The following is a 15849-nucleotide window of genomic DNA, read 5'->3' on the forward strand; positions in this document are numbered from 1 at the left end:
CTTCCTCATAGGTTTAGCCAGTGGTGTAAGGACCAAATGTCCTGGCCCATGGAATGTGCTCAAGAGCTCACACAGAGGGACTGTCCCACAAGTTAGCTTAGACTACATTCACTCCTTGCCTGCATTCCTGAACCAGCTAATTCACTGACCTTTTAGCTTCAAATGCTAATCCACTCAAAGCCATTTTCCAAATTGAAGCCAAAGAAATCTTTCTAAACTGGAAATCTGTATTTACTCAAAATAACATTTGTTTGCCTTTGTAATGAAGTTTAGATTTCTTGCCTTCTCCTTTCTCGGGGCTGAGTATGGCTCCTCAGGTGTATGGCTGTGTCTTCTGCACTCACACTGGACACTCCATCTGCATCAACACACCTAATCCTCCATAGCTCTATACTGCACGCCTTCAAATATATTATTGCTTTAAAACACTTTAGCTCCTTTTAGCATGGCTGAATATTATTTACAGTATACTTGTTAAGCATAAAGAACATACAAGAGAGGGAGTGAGCTCACTCATACAAAAGTGAGCTGTGCCAGATACTGCTGCTGCTCCTATCCGGTGAGGACCAGATGGGAGCAATGGACTCAGAACATCAAATATACCCTATTAATATTAGGAAAAGACCAAATATAGAGCTAATTTATAAAATTTCATTTTCTTCTCAAAGACAAAATTTTATCTAATCTAAAATATGTGTAAGCACATTGTACTTAATTATTGAAGCAAAGCTCAATGCTGATTTCTCTCCTAACCATAGCCCATACCACAAAGCACTACCCCTTCCAAATTGAGCTGGAATAAAACTCACTATGGTCATAACACTTGGAGCCACTATCCCAATCTAGTACTTTTTTGGAAATGCAATTAATATAAAATAAAGGTAAACAGAGAGAAAAAACACCAAGTGGGATATTTTCAGAATTTTATAATTTAAATGTAGCCAAGACAGAATCTTGAGCAGCCCAGATGTTCAATTAGAATTGAAGTAAAGACACAAAAAATATATTTACTCAATTTTCTCTTGACAATTTTCAAGAAAAATCAAAACACAGTTTCCCTACTTACAAACTGCCAATTTCTATACTGCTCCTCCCTAACCTACACCTCCCTAACCCGCTCCTCCCTAACCCACTCCTCTCTAAACGACTCCTCTTTCTGTGACTTTTTTCTTAACCTTTACTTAGAGGAAGCAGATGAAAAGGGAAATAACTGCTTACTGCCACTCATATAATCTCTCTGAAATGTATTTTGGCTTGTGACCTTTAAATTATGGGATAAATAGAATGAATCACATTTCTTGTTATAGACCTGATCTCTGGGTCATGATATGCTTGCTTTTCATCTGTATGAAAATGCTTTAGACTGCTAGTGGTCATGGAATAGGTGAGGTTGGGTGAAGAACGGGCAATTGCCAATGGAGTCAGGCGAGGCCTGAAAGGATCATATGAAAGGGAAGCTGAGAAGCAATGGTATCCTTGAGAGAGATGGTAATTGCAGCTTGTCTCATTCTTCCGTGCTGTGTAGGAAGGTTCAAGGACACTGCCAGCAAACCTAGACCTTGAGGGAAGCGCACCAGCACTCAGGCAAAGTGCTGGAATTACATTGTGTGGAGGTGGCTAGGAGAATAGGTTTTGAGATGGAATAAAAGGTCTCAGGCCCCCTGACGGGTCTCCCCCTAGAAAGGGATGTTCTGTAAATACCAGTGTGACACTGGGGATGAGATCCCCAGGAAAACACCAGAACACTTTTAGAATTTCCATTACCAAGCTCTTTTATTTAATAACTTGAGCTATGTTCTCCCTTCCAGAGATACCAGTGTTTCTCAAATCCTAATGTTATTTACACAGATATAAAAGTTAATAATCTTGACAAGCTTATCTTTTCTTAAAATCAAAATTTTATAATGCTTTCCTGCGAACTCCCCAGATTACTCAGTGCCTTAGTCAGCATGTGAAGGGAAGCATGTCTGGGTAGACGCAGGAGACAGCCTGCCTGATCGCAACTGTTTGAAACAAGAAAATGCTGGGTCATACCGTGCCGCTTCTGTTGCCTGTAGATATTGACGAATGTGGAACTGGAAGACACAGCTGTGCCAATGACACCATTTGCTTCAACTTGGACGGTGGCTATGACTGCCGGTGTCCCCACGGGAAGAACTGCACAGGGGATTGTGTGCACGATGGAAAAGTCAAACACAATGGCCAGATCTGGGTGCTGGAAAACGACAGGTGCTCTGTGTGCTCCTGCCAGGTTGGTATGAATGAAACGATTTACTCGGGTTATAATTTTCACACATTTGAAGTGTTTGGATTGATGAGTGTTGACAATTGTGTGCAACCATTTAACCAAAATGACAGTTACCATAACAGCATTTCCATTAGCACAAACATTGACCAGGTCTTTCCTAGCTAACCTTTTCCCTCCCACTCTGCCTGGAACCAGACCAACACTGCTTCCAATTAAATAATCATTATAAGTCAGTTCATATTTTCTAGAGCCTCACATAATTGGAATCAGACAGAATATGTTCTTTGTACCTGACTTCTGACTTCTTTCTGTCCCAATATTATATTTTTCCATATATATTATATATATATATACATACATATCATTTATATTACTACATGTGTTTTTTGTTACTGAACAATATCTCATTGCACCATTTATCACAATGTATTTATCTACATTAAATACCACTTTATGACTATGTTAACTTTTCCTGAATCATAAAATTGTATTTGAATGAAAGAATAAATGACATTGAAGTAGAAAGGCCTTCACCCAGGAGTGGAAATGTCTGTCTGGATAAATGTGATATTTAGACATGTGTTCTCTAGTGTTTACTCAGTTAATGGTAGGGACTTAGATTATAGCTAAATGAATAGTCTTATGTGTAAGATAGTCAACTATTATGAAAGAAATGGATATTTGTACAAAACCATAATGCCTAACTACTCCAGAAACTCGGCAAATTATTAGGCTGATTAACAGCTACAAAGCTCTGTAATAGCACACCTTGATTTCATACAAAAATAATAACTAAATTGCTATATAAAATTAAAATATATGAATATTCATACATATACTTTAATATACATATATATGAACTATATGGTGATCATAACTTTTACACTAGTAGTTTCTAAACATTTTCTTTTTGGTCAAGTCATTAAGGAGTAGTATGAGGAGGAAGTTAGAAGTCTTCCAACTTTGAGCTCATTTCTGGTGTTTTAAAGGCACATTATTAGTTGAGTAGATGTTGTAGGTCATCCCGTGCTCTGTAAGCCATGGTATTCTGAGAAATGTAGAGTTGCGATAACATTCTGTTCATCTCCTAATGCAGACTGGATTTGTTATGTGTCGACGAATGGTCTGTGACTGTGAGAATCCCACAGTTGACCTTTCCTGTTGTCCTGAGTGTGACCCAAGGTTGAGCAGCCAGTGCCTGCATCAAAATGGGGAAACTGTGTACAACAGTGGTGACACCTGGGTCCAGGATTGCCGGCAGTGCCGCTGCTTGGTAAGTTAAGCAGGAGAACAACCCCTTCGAAAGTGTTGACAGTCACAAACACAAAACCTGCATAAAATGATGGAAAGATGAAACCAAAAATATCATCTGGAGCAATGGAGTAGTCTGTACTGTGTACGCCTTCTCTGAGATAGCTACCTCTTGATATACTCCTATCCTAAGCTGAATAATAGTTCCTATGGCTCCAACCCATCCATCTTACACTTGAAGATACTTATGAAAAAGAAATAATTCTTTTCGAGTAAAATCATTAACCACTCTCTGTCAATTCCTCACATGTAAAAAGCAAAACAAATAACATTTTGGAGCTGGGAAGATGGTTCAGTTGTTAAAGCTCTTGCCCCAAATGGTGAGGAACAGAGTTCAAATCCCCAAAACTCAAGGAAATGCCATGGAGGCTTGGTGGCTTCCAGTAATTCCAGCCATGGCAGACAGGAGCAGAAGGTCCAAAAGCAAGCTTGCCAGCAAGATTAGTTATATTGATGAGCTCTGGGTCTGACAGACAGACCCTGACTCAGTGAATATGGTGGTAGATCAAGCAAGAATACTTCATGGTATTAGTCTTAGGCATCTCTATAAGAATGGCCATCACACACATTCACACACATTCAAAATGCATGCATTCATATAAGCATGTGCACATGCATTTCCTGGAAAATGGAAAAAAGACAAGGAAACGCCCTTTTCCCTAAAGATTGTTCCTGTCTGCACCACTGTGCAGTTACCTTGTTCCACAAATGTGACTGTGTGATAATGACATATTAGGACAGCTCTATGTATTTGTGAAACTTTCATTGAAAATAACGGGTAAAGAGAAAAAGATTGTACAGAGAGAAAACACCAACTTTTTCCAACTGACTCCATTTCTTGTTTGTTCCTGATCATGTAAATTAAAGGGAAAGGTGCTGCGTGCCTTTGCAGTAGAAGTGTCACAGGAGAGACACCTTTGAAGTTGTGGTCAGTTTCCTTCCTGTTTGTGTGAAGATATTTTTAGGGCCATGCTTCTGTGTTGTCTGTCTTTTTGTTCTTTCAACCCAAAAATCAATTGCAAGAACAAGGTCGGTTTCTGCGCCCAAAGGCTGCTTTCATCTCTGAAACCTTGAGGTTTAAAACCAAGAGGAAAATAGCAAACAGGTGGAACCTGCTTAAGGTCCAATTCTCAGTTTCCCACATGAAGTCAGAGAGGGAAATCAAATTTTGTATTGTCCTATTTTGTGCTGCTTTGTTGAGGGAGGCACATTTAAATTCCTTACACTGAAAAATGTGTAACTTAGCAAAGACATTGTCAAATTCTGTTCATATCTCATTTTTTTGGTAAAGGGATAAAGCTTTTCAAAGATTAGTAAATAAGTTAGAGGGAATATTAAGACTATCTGGGGATCAAAAACTATAGAAATTTTCCACTATCCCTTGTCCTAAAGAGGATGGAGCCGTTCACATTTGACTGTTTTGGAGAAATGGATGTTGCTTTGGTTTTAATGTTGTTCTTGTTTAGTCCTCAAAGACTGTTTAAATATCCATTGAAAAAGAGATGCAGGCATCCAGCGGGGCTTCTATAGGTTCTCTGAAGATGAGTGGGTTTTGAAGACCCAAGTATAAAAACCACTCTCCTGTTCTTCCTTTTCACTTCTCTTCTCTCTGGTACATTCGCTTTGTCCTCTCTTCCTCACAGCAAGGAGAAGTTGACTGCTGGCCCCTGCCTTGCCCAGAGGTAGAGTGTGAATTTAGTATCCTTCCAGAGAATGAGTGCTGCCCGCGTTGTGTCACGGATCCTTGCCAGGCCGATACCGTTCGCAATGACATCACCAAAACTTGCCAGGATGAGATGAATGTGGTTCGCTTCACTGGGTCTTCCTGGATCAAGCATGGCACAGAGTGCACTCTCTGCCAGTGCAAGGTAAAGCTGTTGGGTGCAGCAGTGGGTGTTCTGCCAGCCCTACCCAGGGCTTAGAGACAATGGTGTGCTTCACTGGATGATAGAGAGCTGGGCTTCACTGGATGACAGCGAGCTGATCTCTGCCTGTGTGTTGTTCAAGCAGAGGAGGAAGCTCAATTTGATTAGTACCATACCTACTGCCTTGTGCATCCAAGACAGGTCTTCAGGGTAAAGGAACTTGTGTATGTTGCCACCAGCATGATCAGTAGCAACAACTCAGTCTCCTAATGCAGCCAACCATACAGGTTTCATTGTTCCTTTTATAAGGGAAGACAATATTATTTCATTGATTTTTATCTTGTTCTTTTATGAGTTCCATAAAATATATTGACAAAGTAGATACATTACATTTTCTAAAGTGAAAATCAATCTGGCAAGAATGGGTGTGTCTCTTGGCTATTGTGGTCAGTTACACTCAATTGAAGAAGTTAGAGTCTGATGCTTATTATATTTTATTCCTACAGTTGGTGAAAATCATTATAAAGATTTTTCCCTTTATTCTCGTAGGAAAACAGCATTATGCCACTTCAGTGATCACATGTAACATATACAAATGTAGGCAGCACAGACTCACTGTGACTAGGTTCAAGAAAACAACTTGGTTAATATACATACAAAATCAAACTTAGTGAGGTCACTTTGTACCTCATAGTTGTCATTTGAAGATTAACACTGAAACAACCAATATTATTAAAGGCTTGACAACAATAAAAACAGATAAAGACATTAGACTGCTCAGCAACGCTTATCTGTGTCTGCTCTGGCTTTTAATAAACCTTTCCTGTTTTTAATCAGTAGAACACCTTCATTAATATTCACTTAGTGTAATTTTTCATTCAAAGGGCTCAATGCAGCAGGACAAAGAAACCTAAAACACTTGAAACTTTGAGATGTCTGTTACATCATCTTCAAAGCCTCATTTCTTGTTCTTTCAATGAATGCAATTTGTCAGTCAAGATTTTGAGTGAACATTTGCTACTGTTTTCTGAAAGTGCACCAGCAAATTTGAAGGAAAAATCTAATGTTACTTGTGATGTTTGATATTAGTATATTCAACCACGTGCATATCTAAATTAGCTCAGCAGGTGTTTTTTTGGCATCTAACAACCAAGTCAACATGAGTCTTCTTACTCCTTTGAATTGTTACATTGGCTGTTCTTGCACATTGACAACAAAAATATATAACAGGTGGTAGGATAAATGTTACATCAAGTAAAGCTCAGACAGGATTCTGCAGGAAACAACCATGATTTTAAGGTTTATTGCCTGTCAGTGCCTTCTAAATGATACTGCACTCTTTTGATGCTTGAGAAGCACTTCTTCCAGAAATTATATTCTGCTGCTGAATCCCTATTTTTGTTGGTGAGTACTGATTATGTGGCTTATAAGATTATGTTCACTTTTTGCCAGATTTATACAAACTATCCATTTGCATGATTTAATTTTGTGTTATTTTAAAAATAAAGTTCAAGAAAATAAGCTTTAGACAGAGCACCATTGTTTTTTGAGCACTGATTCTGTCCATTCTCCTCTTGTTCCCCATGTTTAAAGTTGTTTATTCTAGTCAATAAATACCGACAAAATTGAAAGGGCACCATTTAGTTGTGATTTCTGCAATATTACCTGTACGTACTTTTAGAATTAGCATAAAAATCCACTCAATAACATACATGCTTGAAAAATGACATGGGCCTTGCACTCATTCCAGAGGTGATAGTGTGTAGACACAGTCAGGCAATCTTGGAAGTATGTATGTGGTAGCTTATTGTCTGTCTAGAGCTGGGTTGTGAGGTCTCTAATGTGAACTAAATAGTTTACAGTTTAGTTCATCACACCAGCCAAATTTTCATCCTCCCATAGCCTGCTGTGGCTGCTGACTGTAGTATCAGATGACATATGTGGACAACAGCGTTTTTCCTTGGAGATTGGATCTCTCACGTCTCAAGCTGTTATCAGTCTTGTTTTGTAGCAGAGAGAATGACCTTGAACTTCTGGTTCTTTTGTCTCTCCCTCCCACTGACTGCATGACTGCCACCCATCACCACACCTGGTTCATGTACCAGGTACTAAACAAGCACTCTGCTAACTCAGTTACATGCTCAGCACAGGCTGAAAACACTTTTATCACTACACATTATTATCTTGGACAAAGGTGCCCTAGAGATCAAAAACTCAGCCTGAGAAATCAGGCTTCTGTGGAGCAAAGACTCCATCAACCGTGTTGATTGTGTGACAGCAGGGCACCTGCCTTAGTTTCTTTGTGGCTCAACTCACATAAAAATGAAATAATAGACTGTGGTAGTAACTACTAGAACCATACCATTGAGAGGGTTGCTGTAAAGATTAAGCGAGAAGATTCACACAGAAAAATTCATGAATTGTTCGGGATTTTCAAAGTAAGTAACCAATAAATGTTGGCTGTTATGGTGTAAATGAGATAAGCTTTAATACAAGCACTCCAGAAAAAAAGACATGACTATAACTGTGATGAAGACAGGAAAACTATGTGAAGGCAAGAGGCTGGACAACTTGCAAACTTGTTATATACTGAGGAATCGGTATTTCCTTAGTAAGATAGACCTGGACAATAAAAATTACTTGAAGGAAGCAGAAATATATTCCCCTTTGCCTTTTAAAAATATTATGTATGTGTTATAGGCACATGTGTGTGCAAGTATGCATGCCCACGTTTTCACAGAAGCTAAAGGAGGACACTGGGTGTTCTGGTCTACCACGCACTACTGTATTCTCTCAAGATAGGGTCTTGCATTGAATCTTGAGTGACACTGGTGGACAACAAGCTCCCAGGATCCCTCTGCCACTCACAACAGTCCTGAGTTATAAGTGCATGTGGCCAAGCCCAGCTTCTTATACGATGATGGGGACTTGAGCTCAGGTCCTCATGCTTGTAAAGCAATTACTATTACCCACCGAGCTGTCTCCCCTTCCATCTCTGTTTATCTCTCCGGAGTTATGATCAAATTTATTTTTTAAAGAACCAAGTTGTATTCTATATTTAGAAATTAAACTCTGGAATTAGAGGTGAATTACCTTTTCCTAAATGTTATAGACAAATCGCTTTATGATTGGTCAGAGAGTCCAGAGCTTTAATCAATGGAATGAACTGATTCACTGAAGACTCTTTGCTTGAGCAAATCTTTGCTGGGCAGAGACCTTTGGGATTGCGAATTAGGGCTCTTTAACTAGGTGCTTAAGGAGGCCAAATAACTGAGGTTTGGTTTTAGAATGAAGCCGCTGAACTTCTAAATATCGCTATCATCAAACAGAAACTTAAAACATGAAGGAGTGACAGTGGCCTCTGTGCTAGCATATGATAGACAGAAAGTAAATCCTACAGACAAGTAGCCTTGAAGCAAACTGCATCAAGAAACCTCTGAAAATCAGTGTGGAGGAAACACAGATTACATAAACAGCTGTCCTTTTTGCTCTCTGTTGCCATGATAAACACCACTGATAAAAGCAGCTTGGGGAGGAAAGGGTTTATCCCAGTTTATATTTCCAGGTCAAGGTCTATCTTTGAGTGAAGTCAGGCAGGAATTCAGGGAGAGACCGTGGAGGAATACTGCTCAATAGCTGGCTCTGACTAATGTTCAATCATTTCTTGTATAAAACTGAAGACAACCTGCCCAGGAGTGGCACTGACCACAGTGGCCTGGCTCTCTCCAATCAATCAATATTCCAGATAATTCCCCACACATACAGCCGAAGGCCAGTTTGTTTTGGGCAACCCCAGTTAAGACTTCCTCAGATAAGGCTGCACTGTTCTGACAGCTGAAGCTAACTAGAACTCCTGAATGTCTAGATGAAAACTTGAGGGAAATAATTTTAAATATAGCATATTCCACAGAAAAAAATTATAAAAGTAATTCAAAACAGTGACACTACAATTAAATATTTATTAATTTTCTAGACAAGAGATGCATTTTTAACCTACAAGAAATAAAATATAACTCAAAAGAGAAAATTTGAGTTTATACAGAAAAACAAAATAACAAAATGAAAGGTCACAACTGGGAAAATATCTTAAGCATTTTTGAACTTTTTGTTAGATTTGAAACATATAAAAAATAATGGGAAAACCCTCATTGTACCACAAATAAATCAGAATAGCTCTCTAAAAATCACATAAAAGAAATCAGTCAATGTTTAAATAATTGAAATGTAAACTCTCATAAGTCATTACTTTTACAATAATTTCCAAGGCTTGTAGAAATGCCAAGTTGTTATTGTTGTGAGCTGTTGATGTCTGTGAACAAAGCATGTCAGCTACACATAACCCCATCCACTCCATCCCAGTCTGAGTATCTAACCTCAAGACACATTCTAAAGTATGAAGCAGCTCTGTGCACAGTAGAGTTGATGTCAACATTGAGTTTAGCATAAAAGGGACAGTGGTGACTACTCAGCAATAATCACAGCAGAGAAGTAGCAAGGTCTCAAGTCAATTTACTGGTGTAGCAATTCCTCAAATTATATACAGTTACTATTTCTGGGAGACTGTCCTCTGACTTCTCCAAACCTCCTGTTTGATGTATAATCATGTGTAGATGTCAAACTAGGGAGTGCCTTAGCATCAATCCCAAGTAAAAGGCAATCGCAAGATAGATTCCCATGCCTTTAAAGTTGAACCCCCACTAGTGCCTGCCTGCCACTCTTCTTGGCTCCCAGTCATTTTATGTTTTGTCCAGACCAGTCATCATGGATGTTAATATATAGAATAAATTCTGCCGTTGCTGAATCTGGAACCTGGAATGCCAAGGAATATTTTACTGGGCTTTAAAGCATGAATTAATAATATTTTCCCAGCTCAGAAGCTCTGATGATACAGACTATAGTGCATTTTCCTACAGCAGGGGAACATACAGACAGGGACTAAGGAAACATGCCAAAAGGGTGTTGGAAATGTGTCTTGTCCAGAAGCATGTATGGGGACAACAGTGATGACTTTCCCTCACAGCATCCTGATGCCAGTTGCACATCGTGAGAGATGCTGCCACAAATTCTCCACCATTCTATTTCAAAACCACACAGTTTGAGAAACTGATGGGTAACCTAGCAACAAGGTCATGGATAGAAAACCTCCACCTCTGAGCATAACGTCCCAGGTGTCAGTGCTACTTCTGGGCCAGAACAAGAACTCTGACAAATACCCAAGCAAAGATAAGGATTGGCTGCTTCATTATAGACTAGCTTGCATCCTCATTTGAATGTTTCTGCAAAGGCTGGAATAGCAAAATACATTCTGAAAAGTTATCTATAACACTTTTGATTTTATCACATTAATGTGTAATAACCTTTTCACCACCTAAAGTCATTGTCTGAGAGAAAACCCAGAAGAGAAATGAGTATTAGACACAGATTTAACCTGCTCTGACCCCAGCTCTGCCATTTACTGTGATTTTGAACAGGAATTTAGCCTTTCTGTTCTCCAGTTTCTGAATTGTAAAGTGTGGCTGTCAGTGGTGATTCCACTATGGCAGTGAGAGGGTGAAATTAGTAAATGTATTTAGGACTCATGGTAAAATGTCTGGCAGAGTGCACCTGATGTGTAAGGATTTTTCTTTCCTGTATTGCCATGACGATCACACCAGTTGTCATTACCTAGCTAGAAAAAGAGACAGTTGGAAGAAGCAAAAGAGGGAGGGGATTTGCTTCTTTGCTGCTGTACTATTCTGATACTTAGGGTACTAAGTAGTATTGCACATCTGTCTCTGTCCTGCTTCCCCCATAAACACATACACACATTTCAGCTTCACACTGTTTCATAAGTTTTACCAACTTAAATGTCCCACTTGGACCACTTTTTAGTTCTTTCTTACTTAATGTAGATGTTCAAGATTTGGTGAGTGTATATATCACTGCAAAGTCCTTGTACCTCATGCCTGGCGTCTACTTTTCCTGTCACTGTCTTCTGCTCTTGGCTTAACTGTCACATCTTCAGGAGGTCTACCCTGGGCACCAGCCTGAGGAGAGGACTTTCGTTGTCTCATCACTGTCTAACATATTTCCTTTTTATCTCCTGAAGCTGAAACAGAACGCCTTCAGCTAGATACCATAGATGGTAGAAATGTATTCCTTGTAGCTTTGGGGACTGAAAAAAAATGTCATTTTCAAAATCCCAGATCAAGGTGTTAGCAGAACTAGAGTCTGACAAACCATTCTTCCAACTCTTCTGGACGCTCTTCTTATTGCAGCCTCACATGATAGCAAGCAAGGAAAGAGAGAGAGAAGAGAGAGAGAGAGAGAGAGAGAGAGAGAGAGAGAGAGAGAGAGAGAGAGAGAGAGAGAGAGAGAGAGAGAGAGAGAGAGAGAGAGAGAGAGAGAGAGCATGTTTCCATTTTCCTCCACTATCTCATATAGCCTAGGCTGGCCTTCATCTTGCTGTATACCAGGTAGCTGAGGTTGACCTTGAACTGAACTCATGATCCTCCAGTGTATAGTTCCTGAGTACTCAGATTATGGCAGAGGGGGCATCACCCTTATACCCTAGCTAACTTCAAAAATGCTTCATCTCATATTATTGCATCAAAGATTAGAATGAGAATGTTGGTTTTGAGGAGTTGCAAACTTCTTCTCCAAACACTTTTCTAGAACTTGACATTATTTTTTATTACATATTTTTGATAATTACTGCTTTCCTTCCAATAAACTTCAAGTCCTGTCCTGTAGTCAATGAGTAAATTACTCATGTGAGTTTACTCAGCATATATTGTGAACAAACAAATGTAAAACAAGAGAATGCCCATGGGTTGTAAAAGAGAGGGTCAGGGTCGGTTGATCATGAGCATAAGGATGGGGTTTGTAGGAACGCTCTTGAGAACAACTTAATTATTCAGTTTTCAGGCCTTCTTAAATATATGTATATACTTGCTGGTATATGCTTATTAAAAGTGTGAGACTTCATGAACGAGTTGAAAACTCACCATCTGTTTTCCTTTCTACCATTTTCTCTAGAATGGCCACGTCTGCTGCTCAGTGGATCCACAGTGCCTTCAGGAGCTGTGAAGTGAACTGCCTCTGGGGAGATATCTGTAAAGAATGTTCTTTCATTTAAAAAGACCAAAAAAAATTATTTGTGGCCAGCCCAATACAGCTTTGTTAATGGCTGGGTAAATGGATGGATGTCAATGACGAGATTTATGGAGCTTGAGGAAAATCTCTGAGGAAACTAGATGACAATTCTGCCTTTACTGTACCTGGTATCATCTTGTAGGAGAATGGGTGTGGAACACTGACCATGACATCCCAACCCCTGAATGAGATGCCTGAGCCTGTCAGGTCTGTGAAAGCTGCCAGCTCCACAGGTACAGGACATGGTCTTCTAGCTCAGAAGCATCCTGAATCGGCGAGGTTCCTCACTGAGAGAGGCAGAGGTGAGGCAGCAAGTGAGCTATATTCAAGAAGCCAAGAAGCTGACACATCTGTACAGTGCACTCTGAAATCTGAAACAAGCTATTGTAATGATTAAAAAAAAACGCGCAGGCATGGTTGCGTAACATTTTCTAACAGGAAGTCACCCCCAGTTCCTTGTTTGACTGCACTCAATATTATTTGGTTGAATTTGTTCAGTATAAGCTTGTTCCTGTGCAAAATAAAATAACTATTTCTCTTACCTTATTCCAGGTGAGTCAGTGTCTCCTTGAGTTTTCCCTGCTTTCTATAGACAGTTTAAAATGTAGATCACTTTTTAGTTCTCCTGATGACAAGCACTCACTGTGTTATTTCCATGGTGAATGGTGATTTTCATTCAGCTCTATGTCTAAGTCGGGAATGAGGTAGATGGATGCCTCAGTCCATCTCTGGACCTTCAGATTCACTTCTGTGGTCCTAGCTGAGGATTATTGTGGAGGGTACAGAAGGTGCTAGTGGCTTCTCTTCATTCTGGATTCTCCTCTGTTAGATTCAATCACATTACAGTTGGGGGCACTAAGAACAGTTAAGGAGAGGGTAAAAGATGAGCATTTATTCTACTGGGGCCCTTCCTCCAAGATGGTCATTATGATGGACTCTGTCATTTTACTAAAGGTTACCTACATCTTTTAATAGGTGGTCCTCTTTCTCCTCAGCCACTCTCTATGGGTTCTGAAAAAGCGGTTTGCCTCCTCCGTCTAAGAGCTGGTAATACTAGCTGCTCTATCCTTGAGAGATACCTGCTTCATTGTTTATTGCTGTCCCCATTTCGGCTCACATTTGTGTAAATGGTCCCTTTAAACTCTTTAAGTAGCCACATTGCATGCCATCTGTTTCCTACCAGAACTTGACATGAAGAGAGGAGTGTGTGAAGGCTGGGAATGCCTTCAAGAAGTGGTCCTTCAATTTTTGATATATAACTGCCTCCCGGGATCAGAAGGGATCATCATATCCCACACTAATCTAACTCACCCGAATCTCAAGAAGATGAGAACCACAGGCAAGCCGATATCCACTAGCAAGTCACTGTCATGTGGCTCTGCTCTTGTGAGTTGATGGGAAAAGGAAGCACAGGTGTTGTCAAATTCATTCTTCACTGCACATAGTTTTTTTTATTTTAAATTAGGAAGAAGCCTGCTTCACATGTCAATCCCAGCTCCCCTCCTCCCCCGCCCCCCACCAGTCCCCCATCCCATCTTCCCTCTGCTCCCCAGGGAGGGTGAGACACTCCATGGGGGATCCCCAAAGTCTGTCATATCATCCAGGGCAGGGCCCAGGCCCTCCCCCATGTGTCCAGGCTGAGAGAGCATATCCCTCCACATCATGGAATGGGCTACCAAAGACTTTTTTTTTTTGGTTTTTCAAGACAGGGTTTCTCTGTATTGTTTTGGAGGCTGTCCTGGAACTCCCTCTGTAGACCAGGCTGGCCTTGAACTCACAAAGATCCAACTGTCTCTGACTCTGGAGTGCTTGGATTAAAGGCATGTGCCACCAATGCCTGGCCCCCAAAGACCATTCTTATGCCAGGGACAAATACTGATCCACTACCAGAGGCCCCAAGATTACCTAGGCCTCCTCACTGACATACACATTCCGGGAGATCTGGATCAGTCCCACGCTGGCCTCTCAGCCATCAGTCTGGGGTCCATGAGCTTCCCCTTGTTCAGGTCAGCAACTTCTGTGGGCTTCACCAGTTGGGTCTTGACCTCCTTGCCATCACTCCTCCCCCTCTGCAACTGGGTTCCAGGAGTTCAGTTCAGTGTTTAGCTGTGGGTGTCTGACTCTGCTTCCATCAAACACTGGAAGAAGGCTCTAGTATGGCATAAAAGGTAGTCATCAATCGCGTTCTTGTGGAAGGGCTTTAAGGTAGCCTCTCCACTATTGCTTAGATTGCCAGTTGGTGTCAACTTTTTAGATCTCTGGAAATCTCCCTAGTGCCAGATCTCTCCTCAAACCTATAATGACTCCCTCTATTATGATATCTCTCATCTTGCTCTCCTCTGTTCTTCCCCCGACTCAAACTTCCTGCTCCCCCATTGCTCCTCTCCCCTCCTCTACTCCCCCTCCCCTTCTCCCAGCTGCCTCTCCCTTGCCCCCATGCTCCCACCTCACTCAGGATGGTTTCTTCTAGTTCCATCCATTTGCTTGCGAATTTCAGGATTCCATTGTTTTTTATTTTCCCTCTGAGTAGTACTCTATTGTGTAAATGAACCACATTTCGCACAGAGTTATTTTTCATTAATGGAAGATGCAGAGGTGGACAGGCAATGAGCACTTCAAACCACAGAGCAGGGATGGTGGAGACACTATCAGCTACCATCTCACCATTGCTTTGGAGCAACCAACATGAGCCGAGCAGGGGAAATGTACAAATATCTAAGTACGGTGCCATGAGAAATATTTATTGCATGTGTGCATTTAAACATTTAAGTGTCTTTACGTTTTCTGGACTCATCACAAGTGCCTCTGTCCCACATTAAGCTTATATTTAATTTAAAATATTTGCACATAAGGTTTCTCTCTTTTGGTTAGCCATGCTACTCTGTATATAGCAGTTTGGTTCTCAAGAGAGTAGATGTTAAGCAGAAGGTTTTATATAAATTTCATTGCATATAATTGGTATTCTGTGTTGAATCTCCTGAAACAACTTATTTTGCTTGCTTTTATGAGGGGAATAAGAAGTGTGTGTATGTGTGTGTTTGTGTGCATGTTCATGCACCTGCATATGTGTGTGTGTGTGTGCATGCACATGCATGTGTGTGTGTATGAGTGTGTGCATGCTCATGTGTGCACTGTGGCTATATGCAATTAGTTACTTATGCAAGGCTGGAATCTCTTATCCTAAGTCATTTTTAAGTCTGCTTTTGGCTATAAGCATATTGATGTCTGGCAGATCCCAGCCTTCCATAGGTCACCAAATGAGAGAAAACTCACAATCCTCAGAAGGACAAA

The 15849-nt window shown here is 40.5% G+C and overlaps 1 protein-coding gene across 2 annotated transcripts in view; it reads left to right on the forward strand.

Moving 5' to 3' along the window:
* The window catches only part of Nell2 (neural EGFL like 2), a 276472-nt gene extending 263368 nt beyond the window's left edge, over positions 1–13104 (forward strand). For both annotated transcript variants that reach the window (XM_040753915.1, XM_040753916.1), the window contains exons 18-21: positions 2058–2251; positions 3345–3521; positions 5203–5427; positions 12442–13104. In XM_040753915.1, the coding sequence (XP_040609849.1) occupies positions 2058–2251; positions 3345–3521; positions 5203–5427; positions 12442–12492 (647 nt within the window). In that variant the 3' untranslated portion in view covers positions 12493–13104. The remainder of the gene's footprint in view (positions 1–2057; positions 2252–3344; positions 3522–5202; positions 5428–12441) is intronic.
* The last annotated feature ends 2745 nt before the right edge of the window (positions 13105–15849 follow it).

Source organism: Mesocricetus auratus, unplaced genomic scaffold, assembly GCF_017639785.1.
Source record: "Mesocricetus auratus isolate SY011 unplaced genomic scaffold, BCM_Maur_2.0 Super-Scaffold_100010, whole genome shotgun sequence".
NCBI classification, from domain to species: Eukaryota; Metazoa; Chordata; class Mammalia; order Rodentia; family Cricetidae; genus Mesocricetus; species Mesocricetus auratus.